Source organism: Eleutherodactylus coqui, chromosome 8, assembly GCF_035609145.1.
Source record: "Eleutherodactylus coqui strain aEleCoq1 chromosome 8, aEleCoq1.hap1, whole genome shotgun sequence".
Taxonomy (NCBI): domain Eukaryota; kingdom Metazoa; phylum Chordata; class Amphibia; order Anura; family Eleutherodactylidae; genus Eleutherodactylus; species Eleutherodactylus coqui.
In genome coordinates, this window is record NC_089844.1 from 123,953,252 (window position 1) to 123,965,966 (window position 12,715).

Genomic DNA, 12,715 nt, shown 5'->3' on the forward strand with positions numbered 1-12,715 from the left:
TTCTTTCATAAATACGCATGTATCATGTGTATTCACTGCAGAATACTGCGGTGCTGTTTACCCTCTACCCCATCTAAAACTCACCAGATTTGCTAGGCAGTCTGTCAGGAGAAGGAGCAGCAAACTAAAAACAACCCTTGCCATTTTACATGCAGCTACTGGCGCACCCTAGTGAGATGCCGCCCTAGGCACAGGACTTCAAATGCCTAGTGCAAGATAAGGGCCTGCGCACTTGGTCTGTTTACAGACTGCAGAGGCCATCTGTGAAAGGGATTTCATAGCCTTCTGTAGCCAATCACAGACCTCAGCACTCTAATGCTGAAGTCTCTGATTGACTGCAGCAGCCTATAACAGACCTCAGCGCTCGAATGCTGAGGTCTGTGATTGGCTGCAGCAGCCTGCAATGTCCCTTTAACAAGCTGACTGCAGACTATACACAGACCTAGTGCTGTGAACAGAGCTACAGCTCTGCAGAGAGCCAAGGGAAGTGAGTGTAGCATCTTTTATCAATGGGACTCTGTCACATCCTATAAGCACCATAAACTTAGTTATGGTACTTATTGAACAGGTCCTGAGGAGTCCAGATATACATTTTATACTTACCAGGCTTGCCGTTCCTGCACTGCCACCTCTGGAAGGGAGCACGGTAAGTATAAAAAAGTACAGCCCCTGACTCCTCGGGACCTGCCCTATAAGCACAATTATTTAGCCTACAGTGCTTATAGAATGTGACAGGTTCCATTTAAGTTTAGCAATGAGAAGCACAAATTATTTTAAAAAACAACTTGGACAACCCCTTTAAACCCCTAATCGCCAGCTTATATTAGGCCTTAATGACCAACTATGGGCAGGTCGTGTGAGCCTGCCCATAGTATACAGCTGTGCAAAGAACTGTAAGCCAATTGGATGTCTCTGCACTTCTGGTACACCTTCCCTGTAACAGCATTCAGCTGTATCCCTCTCCTCTGTCTTCTACTCATTCTGAAGGTCCCTTTATACAGGACAACTGTAGGGCGAATTAGCGCCCAACAGACATCCGTTGGACTGCCACCAGACTAGAGCTCTGTCTAGTGTTTACACTGGAACGATAGTCATTCAAGTGAATGTAGGTGTAGCGGTCCGGAATCATTTTGTCCCGCTCACCTCCATCCACAATAAACAGAAGTCGCTGAAACATTGAGCGGCTCCTGTTTACACGTCCCGACAGTCACTTGGTTTTTAGTTCTGCTAAAAGCTAAGTAACTCTGACAAGTTAGCAATTTCATCCAAATTTGTTCTTTCTAGCGAGATTTTGGGCGATAATAGTCCCATGTAAAGTATCCTTTACACTGCAAGTTACAGAGGCGATTTCTGAACATACTGCATAAGGGAGCATGTAGGCAGGAAAAGAGGCACTGCAGGCGGCTGAAAGGTGAGGAGAATCACAAATTACCCAATACACAGTAGATTACAAAGCTCCATGGAATCACATGTACTACTGATCTTTACCCCGGGGAGCTGTCTTATCTACCTACTCAAAGATGCGGTGCAATTATACACTCATTATGAATCTCGGTTCTGATGACTCTCACAAGGGCAGTTGAGTTCAAGTTGATATGAATCAGCAAAATATTTGAAGTTTGATTTTAAGCCAGTTTTTCTAGAGTCAAAAAGGTCAAAAGTATAAACAGGGATAATAAAAGGAACTTTGTAATAACATTCTTTGTAATAACATTCAATGTCCTTGTATTTTGCCATAAAAAACATTTTAAATGATTAATGATTAAGAGATGTAATGATCTTCTAATACAATATGAAGCTGCACTTGGTTGACCTCCTTATCCTTTCTGCTTTTTTGGAGGTTATACTTGTACCACATATGCAGCATATAGGGGCATTCTCAACAATGGAGACCTTCATTATCTGAAAGTATAACAGGAATACTGACTTCTAGATTGCATGAAAGGGAATGCATAAATGATTTCCATAGATGGCAAGCACTGGTAGATTACAATCAACCAGAGAATTCGAGAACCTGGAAAAGTGAAGCTCCATGAGAGGAGACTTGTTTTGGCCAGTAAGCCATTAGATGTAGAGATGAGCAAACACCAAAATGTTCGGGTGTTCGTTATTCGAAACGAACTTCCCGCGATGTTCGAGGGTTCGTTTCGAATAACAAACCCCATTGAAGTCAATGGGCGACCAGAACATTTTTGTATTTCGCCGATGCTCGCTAAGGTTTTCATGTGTGAAAATCTGGGCAATTCAAGAAAGTGATGGGAACGACACAGCAACGGATAGGGCAGGCGAGGGGCTACATGTTGGGCTGCATCTCAAGTTCACAGGTCCCACTATTAAGCCAGAATACCGGCAAGAGTGGGCCCCCCCCCTCCCAACAACTTTTACTTCTGAAAAGCCCTCATTAGCATGGCATACCTTTGCTAAGCAACACACTACCTCCAACAAAGCACAATCACCGCCTGCATGACACTCCACTGCCACTTCTACTGGGTTACATGCTGCCCAACCGCCCCCCGTCCCCCCCACAGCGCACACCAAAGTGTCCCTGCGCAGCCTTCAGCTGCCCTCATGCCACACCACCCTCATGTCTATTTAGAAGTGCGTCTGCCATGACGAGGGACCGCAGGCACACATTGCACAGGGTTGGCACGGCTAGGCAGCGACCCTCTTTAAAAGGGGTGGGGCGATAGCCCACAATGCTGTACAGAAGCAATGAGAAATATAATCCTGTGCCACCGCCATCAGGAGCTGCACACGTGGGCATAGCAATGGGGAACCTATGTGCCACACACTATTCATTCTGTCAAGGTGTCTGCATGCCCCAGTTAGACCGGGCTTTTTAATTCATAGACACAGGCAGGTACAACTCCCTATTGTGAAGTCCCTGTCGACCGACAGCATGGGTGGCTCCCTGGAACCCACCGGCGGTACACAAAAATATCCCATTGCATTGCCCAACACAGCTGAGGTAGTAATGTCGTGCGTAATACAGGTGGGCTTCGGCCCACACTGCATGCCCCAGTCAGACTGGGGTTCTTTACAAGTGGACACATGTAGGTTACACTCCGTGTGCACCTACAGCATGGGTGGCTCCCTGGAACCCACCGGCGGTACACAAAAATATCCCATTGCATTGCCCAACACAGCTGAGGTAGTAATGTCGTGCGTAATACAGGTGGGCTTCGGCCCACACTGCATGCCCCAGTCAGACTGGGGTTCTTTACAAGTGGAAACAGATGCATTTATAATTCCCTGTGGACCCACTGCCTGGGTGGGTGCCAGGAAGCCACCGGCGGTACATAGAAATATCCCATTGCATTGCCCAACACAGCTGAGGTAGTAATGTCGTGCGTAATACAGGTGGGCTTCGGCCCACACTGCATACCCCAGTCTGACTGGGGTTCTTTAGAAGTGGACACATGTAGGTTAAACTCCCTGTGGACCCACTGCCTGGGTGGGTGCCAGGAAGCCACCGGCGGTACATAGAAATATCCCATTGCATTGCCCAACACAGCTGAGGTAGTAATGTTGTGCGTAATACAGGTGGGCTTCGGCCCACACTGCATGCCCCAGTCAGACTGGGGTTCTTTACAAGTGGAAACAGATGCATTTATAATTCCCTGTGGACCCACTGCCTGGGTGGGTGCCAGGAAGCCACCGGCGGTACATAGAAATATCCCATTGCATTGCCCAACACAGCTGAGGTAGTAATGTCGTGCGTAATACAGGTGGGCTTCGGCCCACACTGCATGCCCCAGTCAGACTGGGGTTCTTTACAAGTGGACACATGTAGGTTACACTCCGTGTGCACCTACAGCATGGGTGGCTCCCTGGAACCCACCGGCGGTACACAAAAATATCCCATTGCATTGCCCAACACAGCTGAGGTAGTAATGTCGTGCGTAATACAGGTGGGCTTCGGACCACACTGCATGCCCCAGTCTGACTGGGGTTCTTTAGAAGTGGACACATGTAGGTTAAACTCCCTGTGGACCCACTGCCTGGGTGGGTGCCAGGAAGCCACCGGCGGTACATAGAAATATCCCATTGCATTGCCCAACACAGCTGAGGTAACGTCAGCTGGAATGCAGGTGGGCTAAAAATTAATTTGATTACACTGTAGGCGAGGGCCCACAAAAATTGCTGTATCAACAGTACTAATGTACATGACAAAAATTTGCCATGGCCAGCCAAGAGGGCAGGTGAAACCCATTAATCGCTTTGGTTAATGTGGCTTAAGTGGTAACTAGGCCTGGAGGCAGCCCAGTGTAACGAAAAATTGGTTCAAGTTACAGTTCCAACGCTTTTAAGCACATTGAAACTTATAAAAATTGTTCAGAAAAATTATTTGAGTGAGCCTTGTGGCCCTAAGAAAAATTGCCCGTTCAGCGTGATTACGTGAGGTTTCAGGAGGAGGAGCAGGAGGAGGAGGAGGAATATTAGACACAGATTGATGAAGCAGAAATGTCCCCGTTTTGGATGGTGAGAGAGAACTATGCTTCCATCCGCGGGTGCAGCCTACGTATTGCTTACGTATCGCTGCTGTCCGCTGGTGGAGAACAGAAGTCTGGGGAAATCCAGCCTTTGTTCATCTTGATGAGTGTTAGCCTGTCGGCACTGTCAGTTGACAAGCGGCTACGCTTATCTGTGATGATTCCCCCAGCCGCACTAAACACCCTCTCTGACAAGACGCTAGCCGCAGGACAAGCAAGCACCTCCAGGGCATACAGCGCGAGTTCAGGCCACGTGTCCAGCTTCGACACCCAGTAGTTGTAGGGGGCAGAGGCGTCACCGAGGATGGTCGTGCGATCGGCTACGTACTCCCTCACCATCCTTTTACAGTGCTCCCGCCGACTCAGCCTTGACTGGGGAGCAGTGACACAGTCTTGGTGGGGAGCCATAAAGCTGGCCAGGCCCTTAAAGACTGTTGCACTGCCTGGGATGTACATGCTGCTCGATCTCCGCACCTCCCCTGCTACCTTGCCCTCGGTACTGCGCCTTCTGCCACTAGCGCTGTCGGCTGGGAATTTTACCATCAGCTTGTCCGCAAGGGTCCTGTGGTATAGCAACACTCTCGAACCCCTTTCCTCTTCGGGAATGAGAGTGGGCAGGTTCTCCTTATAGCGTGGGTCGAGCAGTGTGTACACCCAGTAATCCGTTGTGGCCAGAATGCGTGCAACGCGAGGGTCACGAGAAAGGCATCCTAACATGAAGTCAGCCATGTGTGCCAGGGTACCAGTACGCAACACATGGCTGTCTTCACTAGGAAGACCACTTTCAAGATCCTCCTCCTCCTCCTCCTCCTCCTCCTCAGGCCATACACGCTGAAAGGATGACAGGCAATCAGCCGGTGTACCGTCAGCAGCGGCCCAAGCTGTCTCTTCCCCCTCCTCCTCATCCTCCTCATGCTCCTCCTCCTCCTCCTGTACGCGCTGAGAAATAGACAGGAGGGTGCCCTGACTATCCAGCGGCATACTGTCTTCCCCCGCCCCCGTTTCCGAGCGCAAAGCAGCTGCCTTTATGGTTTGCAGGGAATTTCTCAAGATGCATAGCAGAGGAATGGTGACGCTAATGATTGTAGCATCGCCGCTCACCACCTGGGTAGACTCCTCAAAATTACCAAGGACATGGCAGATGTCTGCCAACCAGGCCCACTCTTCTGAAAGGAATTGAGGAGGCTGACTCCCACTGCGCCGCCCATGTTGGAGTTGGTATTCGACTATAGCTCTACGTTGTTCATAGAGCCTGGCCAACATGTGGAGCGTAGAGTTCCACCGTGTGGGCACGTCGCACAGCAGTCGGTGCACTGGCAGCTTAAAGTGATGTTGCAGGGTGCGCAGGGTGGCAGCGTCCGTATGGGACTTGCGGAAATGTGCGCAGAGCCGGCGCGCCTTTACGAGCAGGTCTGACAAGCGTGGGTAGCTTTTCAGAAAGCGCTGAACCACCAAATTAAAGACATGGGCCAGGCATGGCACGTGCGTGAGGCTGCCGAGCTGCAGAGCCGCCACAGGTTACGGCCGTTGTCACACACGACCATGCCCGGTTGGAGGCTCAGCGGCGCAAGCCAGCGGTCGGTCTGCTGTGTCAGACCCTGCAGCAGTTCGTGGGCCGTGTGCCTCTTATCGCCTAAGCTGAGTAGTTTCAGCACGGCCTGCTGACGCTTGCCCACCGCTGTGCTGCCACACCGCGCGACACCGACTGCTGGCGACATGCTGCTGCTAACACATCTTGATTGCGAGACAGAGGAGGAGGAGGGTGCTTTAGTGGAGGAAGCATACACCTCCGCAGATACCACCACCGAGCTGGGGCCCGCAATTCTGGGGGTGGGTAGGACGTGAGCGGTCCCAGGCTCTGACTCTGTCCCAGCCTCCACTAAATTCACCCAATGTGCCGTCAGGGAGATGTAGTGGCCCTGCCCGCCTGTGCTTGTCCACGTGTCCGTTGTTAAGTGGACCGTGGCAGTAACCGCGTTGGTGAGGGCGCGTACAATGTTGCGGGAGACGTGGTCGTGCAGGGCTGGGACGGCACATCGGGAAAAGTAGTGGCGACTGGGAACTGAGTAGCGCGGGGCCGCCGCCTCCATGATACTTTTGAAGGACTCCGTTTCCACAACCCTATACGGCAGCATCTCAAGGCTGATGAATTTTGCTATGCGGACGGTTAACGTTTGAGCGTGCGGGTGCGTGGCGGCGTACTTGCGCTTGCGCTCCAACAGTTGCGCAAGCGACGGCTGGACGGTGCGCTGAACTACACTGCTGGATGGGGCCGAGGACAGCGGAGATGAGGGTGTGGGTGCAGGCCATGAGGCGGTAGTGCCTGTGTCCTGAGAGGGGAGTTGCATCTCAGTGGCAGGTTGGGGCACAGGGGGAGAGGCAGGGGTGCAAACCGGAGGCGCTGAACAGCCTTCGTCCCACCTTGTGGGGTGCTTGGCCATCATATGTCTGCGCATGGTGGTGGTGGTGAGGCTGTTGGTGTTGGCTCCCCGGCTGAGCTTTGCGCGACAAAGGTTGCACACCACTGTTCGTCGGTCGTCAGGCGTCTCTGTGAAAAACTGCCAGACCTTAGAGCACCTCGGCCTCTGCAGGGTGGCATGGCGCGAGGGGGCGCTTTGGGAAACAGTTGGTGGATTATTCGGTCTGGCCCTGCCTCTACCCCTGGCCACCGCACTGCCTCTTGCAACCTGCCCTGCTGATGCCCTTGACTCCCCCTCTGAAGACCTGTCCTCCTGAGTAAGCGTTGCACACCAGGTGGGGTCAGTCACCTCATCGTCCTGCTGCTCTTCCTCCGAATCCTCTGTGCGCTGCTCCCTCGGACTTACTGCCCTTACTACTACCTCACTGCAAGACAACTGTGTCTGATCGTCATCGTCCTCCTCACCCACAGAAAGTTGTTGAGACAGTTGGCGGAAGTCCCCAGCCTCTTCCCTCGGACCCCGGGAACTTTCGAATGGTTGGGCATCAGTGACGATAAACTCCTCTGGTGGGAGAGGAACCGCTGCTGCCCAATCTAAGCAGGGGCCCGAGAACAGTTCCTGGGAGTGTTCCCGCTCCTGAGCAGGTGTCATTGTAGTGGAGTGAGGAGGCTGGGAGGAAGGAGGAGCAGCAGACAGAGGATTCGGATTTGCAGTAGTGGACGGCGCAGAACTGCGTGTTGACGATAGGTTGCTCGAAGCACTTTCTGCCATCCAGGACAGGACCTGCTCACACTGCTCATTTTCTAATAACCGTCTCCCGCGTGGACCCATTAATTGGGCGATGAATGTGGGGACGCCAGAAACGTGCCTCTCTCCTAATCGCGCAGCAGTCGGCTGCGACACAACTGGATCAGGAGCTCGGCCTGTGCCCACACCCTGACTTGGCCCTCCGCGACCTCGACCGTGTCCACGTCCTCTAGGCCTACCCCTACCCCTCAGCATGCTGTATTACCAGTGATTTGATTTCACAGGCAGGAAATAAATTGGCGCAAGACTGCAGCCAAATATAATTTTTTCCCTTTTTTGAAAACGAAAGGCCCCACTGCCTCTAGTGAATTAATAATCTAAGTTTAATAACTGTGCTGTGTCCCTGCTAATGTGTCACAGAACGTGAGGGTAGCAGAGTTATTAACTCTGGCAGAGCAGGTATTTTTTTTCCCAATTAAGGAAAGCAAATGGCGAAGCCAGGAGTAAACCGTAGCTGGGTGCGTCTGATTTTTAAACGTTGCACACGCAGCCGACACGTGTCCACCGCCCTTAGGACGGACAGAGGCAGGACAAATACAATTATTTTCAGTTTTTTTCCACCAAAAGGCAGCACTGCGTATATTCAATGAACATGAGAAGTTTAATTACTGTGCTGTGGCCCTGCTAATGTGGCACAGAACGTGAGGGTAGCAGAGTTATTAACTCTGGCAGAGCAGGTATTTTTTTTCCCAATTAAGGAAAGCAAATGGCGAAGCCAGGAGAAAAACGTAGCTGGGTGCGTCTGATTTTTAAACGTTGCACATGCAGCCGACACGTGTCCACCGCCCTTAGGACGGACAGAGGCAGGACAAATACAATTATTTTCAGTTTTTTTCCACCAAAAGGCAGCACTGCGTATATTCAATGAATAATAACTGTGTTGTGGCCCTGCCTACACAATTCTTTCCCTGCAGTATCAATGGAGGGTGCAATGCTCTGCAGAGGCGATTTTGAGAAGAAAAAAAAAATGCAGCACAGCTAACAGCAGCCAGCACAGTACTGCACACGGTTAAATATGGCCCTAGAAAGGACCGTTGAGGTTCTTGAAGGCTACACTCACTCCTAACACTCTCCCTGCCTATGCAGCACTTCTGTCCCTAATGCCGGGTGCAACGCTCTGCAGAGCCGATTTTGAGAGAAAAAAAAATTGCCACTGCTAACAGCAGCCAACACACAGCTATCAGTGGCCCTAATAAGGACCTTTGGGGGTCTTGAAGCCTACACTAACTACCAATTCTTTCCCTACAGCAGCTCCGGTACAAACAGCACTGTCCCTCATCTAACTCACACGGCATCTGAGGCGAGCCGCGGGAGGGGCCGACTTTTATATTCGGCGGACACCTGATCACCCCAGCCACTCACAGCAGGGGGGTGGTATAGGGCTGGAACAACACAGGGGGAAGTTGTAATGCCTTCCCTGTCTTTCAATTGGCCAGAAAAGCGCGCTAACGTCTCAGGGAAGGAAGTGAAAGTAACCCGAACACCGCATGGTGTTCGTTACGAATAACGAACATCCCGAACATCCTAATATTCGCACGAATATCAAGCTCGGAAGAACACGTTCGCTCATCTCTAATTAGATGCTAAAAAAGGACAAAATTAGCACAGAGCATCCATAAGAGTAACAGGAGATCCAGAAGGAGAAGCTACCAAAACATGTGTGCTCTAAAAGTATAGTATATTGTCTGGTACGTGCGAGAGAAAGTGCTGTCAACCCAGAGGCGCTGTCCAACAAGGCTGTGGGCCTCGTGATGATACAACAGACTGGAAAGAAAGGGGTAGGTTGAAGACAATATTTGAGGCCAAAAGGTGAAACGTAACTTCTCTTTTATTGAACAAGTAATTTGACACATTTCAAATGGGCAACACAACAAGATGCAGGACAGCCTATAACTATGTGTATCCATCCAGATTTCTAAGTGTCAAGGCAAATGAAGTAGAACTGCTGTGCCTCTAAACCAATCCAGTTTAGGGCTAATTTCAAGGGCTGTACCTTGGCATCGCCAGTTTTATCCCTTAACCCTATCAATTGAGATCTGATCTCCACGGCAAGGGACCCTAGACTGCCACCACAGAAATAGTCTTGTTAAAAGGCAGCTAATGCAACTTGGTCAGATTTATAGTAACAAGCTACCAGAGGGTATAGACTGAGACATGATGGAGCAACACGTCATGACAGGTGGAATTATTCCATAATACAGTGCTGGAGGGTGTAGAAAGAGGCATAGTCGAGGAGCATAGCCAAAATCAGGGCAGACGGAATTCTTGTGAAACCCAGAAGCAGGCTGAAATTCAGGGCAGTCAGAGAAAACATGGTGAATAAACGACCCAAGGTTGGGAATAGAGAAGTCAGGAAAACTTAGATGAGACAGGTATGAATCAAAACAAGGAGAACAGGCAAAATGGCAATCACCATTTGTACTTTATAGAGACTAATTCCTCCCGCATCCTCTGGCGCAAGAGGGAGCCTTAAAATAGAGCAGGAACAGTCAGGATGTGTTAGGTGTAGAAAGTCTGGTTGTGTACACTGGCCTAGCATGTGGACCCACTTTTCGGGGGGCAGAGAGGGAGCCCAAATGATAGCGGTTGGGGTATATGCTGCTGGGCATAGAGGCAGAAAGATAGGGCTCATAACCACCAGCTGGATGAGGTGAGAGATGTTGGCAATCTTAGACTTACTACATGACTCTGAGGAAGAGGCATTGTTGCCCTTAAAGGCATCAAATTGCTGGTTAAATAAAAGAGAAGTCAAGTTTTACCATGTGACCTTGAATACTGTCTTCACTCATTAGGGTTGTGCAGTACCCTAGCCTTTTCCTTCCAGTTAAGTGCCTATTAGAGAGCAAGAAGCCTCCATGTTGTTTTTGAACCGGAGCCTTCTGCTGTCTATTTTTGTCTCTGAATGAGATTATAATATGCATAATATGCATTGTGGCTTTCGAAATCAAGGTACAGGAAAGAAAATGCAAAAACTCAAAACTGAGTCAGGGTTCACACTCTGTTGTGGCATGCATCCAGCCTCTCCATCCTGGGGCTTCCTCTAAATCGCCAAAACAGCATTCATATGGAACTCTGGATGCAACCATGGACTTTAATTATTCAAATAGAAACCAAAGATGCAAACTTTGGTCTTCGTTTGATCTGGGTTTATTTCCTTTCCTTTTTGTTTGGGAGGACAGACTAGCCAAGTTGACTATGCTATTCAGTCCTTCAACTTGAAAATAACAACTTCAAAATACACCAAAAACATTAAAAGAGATTATCTTACTACGACAAGTTCTGACACTATTAGGACATATGGACAGCATAGAGGGGCTTCCTAGCAAAGGTCCCCCCTTTGAGCCAGAGTTGATGCAAACAGCAGCTCTTACTTAGGCGGACTTCGTCTGTCAATGTATTGCATGCTATGACATTTTCATGAATCTAGTTACCCTTTTTTAGGAAAATATACATAGGAACTTTCTATTATCTTCTGATTATGGAGGAAGAAGGCTTGTTGGTTTGTTTCAGACTACGTTAGGCTATATTTTCTCCACAAATTGCACAGCAATGAGCCAGGAAAAAAAACACTAATTGAAAATATTAACAAAAGGATATTTTAAAAACATGTTAGCAGAACATGGATGTATCTGTCCCTAGTACAATGACAAGAAGATGGCACTCACAGCTCATTATGAATGCACTTATACCCCTGTTTCAATCATCAACCCAACACCCAACCAATGCTCCCACTGTGCTGCCCATTTTACATACATGGCAAATAAAGTATCCTACCTCCATTAAGGATTGGTATGGCTTATTCAGGTCCACAAGGTTAAGGTTACCAATGAAAGGAAGGGGTGTAGGTCCAGGAGGCATATTTGCTGTGGTCTTCTTAGATCCATTTTTCCAATAGATGAACAGTACAATGGAAATAAAAAAATATATTAACAGATCAACTCTAGTCAAGAAGTAGGCTATAAAAGCCATAGTGGAGTACTGTTACGAGTCCGCTCTGAATGTGTCAGTGTTGTTATATTTATACACAATACACATGGACTTAATTCACCTACACATGTTAATCTTTACTCGGGTACAAATAAGCTATAATAAACTGATTGGCTCATTTCCATTTACCACGATCAGTCATTGTGGTTTTGATTGCATAACTTTAGTTTGATATGTTTTATACTATGAAGTCAATACATCAAATAGAAAAAGTCAGCTCACCCAATCCCATTCAGCCGGTTCAACTTACAGGTATTCACAGAGAACCCAGTGAACTTCTGGTAATTATGTTGCTCCATAATGAATGCATAAGCTTCCAGCACTTCCTTAGAAATGGAACTTTTATTTCTTAATCCATAATAACAGTTTCAATGGTGTATATACCATAGTGTCTACACGTTCCTAACGTTACCGCTCTTGGTCATGGCATCCTAACAATGAAAAACTAAAGCAAGAAAAGCAATCTCAACCAGAAGCTGTAAAGATAATCATGTGACATTACTGGTATATTAGCATTCACTATAAACTATTTCCCATTCCATATTATTAACATATCAATATACAATGATACCTTGGGTTGAGAGCGCCTCAGCTTCCAAGCTTTTTGATTTGAGAGCAGGTTCTCTCCCGAATTTTTGCTCTGATTTAAGAGTAAAAACTCGGGTTACAAGCCTTGCTCTTAGTGGGGAGGCTGCTGCTGCTGCTGATGGCCCCATTGAAAGCAATGGCCTGCCAGCAACCCCTGCAGTGATTTTCAGGGAAGGGCTTTAAATATAAGCCCTTCCCTGAAAATCATCCCTAGCTGTAGTAAAAAATATACACTCACCTGTCTACCGCCGCCGGGGCTCAGACGTGACTAGCTGCTGCTTGTTCTCCCTGCATTTTTAATTCCCACTTGCTGAAAAGTTTCAGCGCTTACAAAGACAGGGGCAATACAGAAAGTCAAAAGTACAAAAATTACAGAACCACGGTTACATAGTAATCAGTTGATGGAAACAATAGGGGTGA

At 48.6% G+C, this 12,715-nt stretch overlaps 1 protein-coding gene across 1 annotated transcript in view; it reads right to left on the reverse strand.

Moving 5' to 3' along the window:
• LOC136577583 (cytochrome P450 2K1-like) overlaps positions 1-11,689 on the reverse strand; it is a 47,180-nt gene extending 35,491 nt beyond the window's left edge. Inside the window, exon 1 of the mRNA XM_066577510.1 lies at positions 11,495-11,689. Within this exon, the coding sequence (XP_066433607.1) occupies positions 11,495-11,689 (195 nt within the window). The remainder of the gene's footprint in view (positions 1-11,494) is intronic.
• Between the last annotated feature and the right edge of the window lie 1,026 nt (positions 11,690-12,715).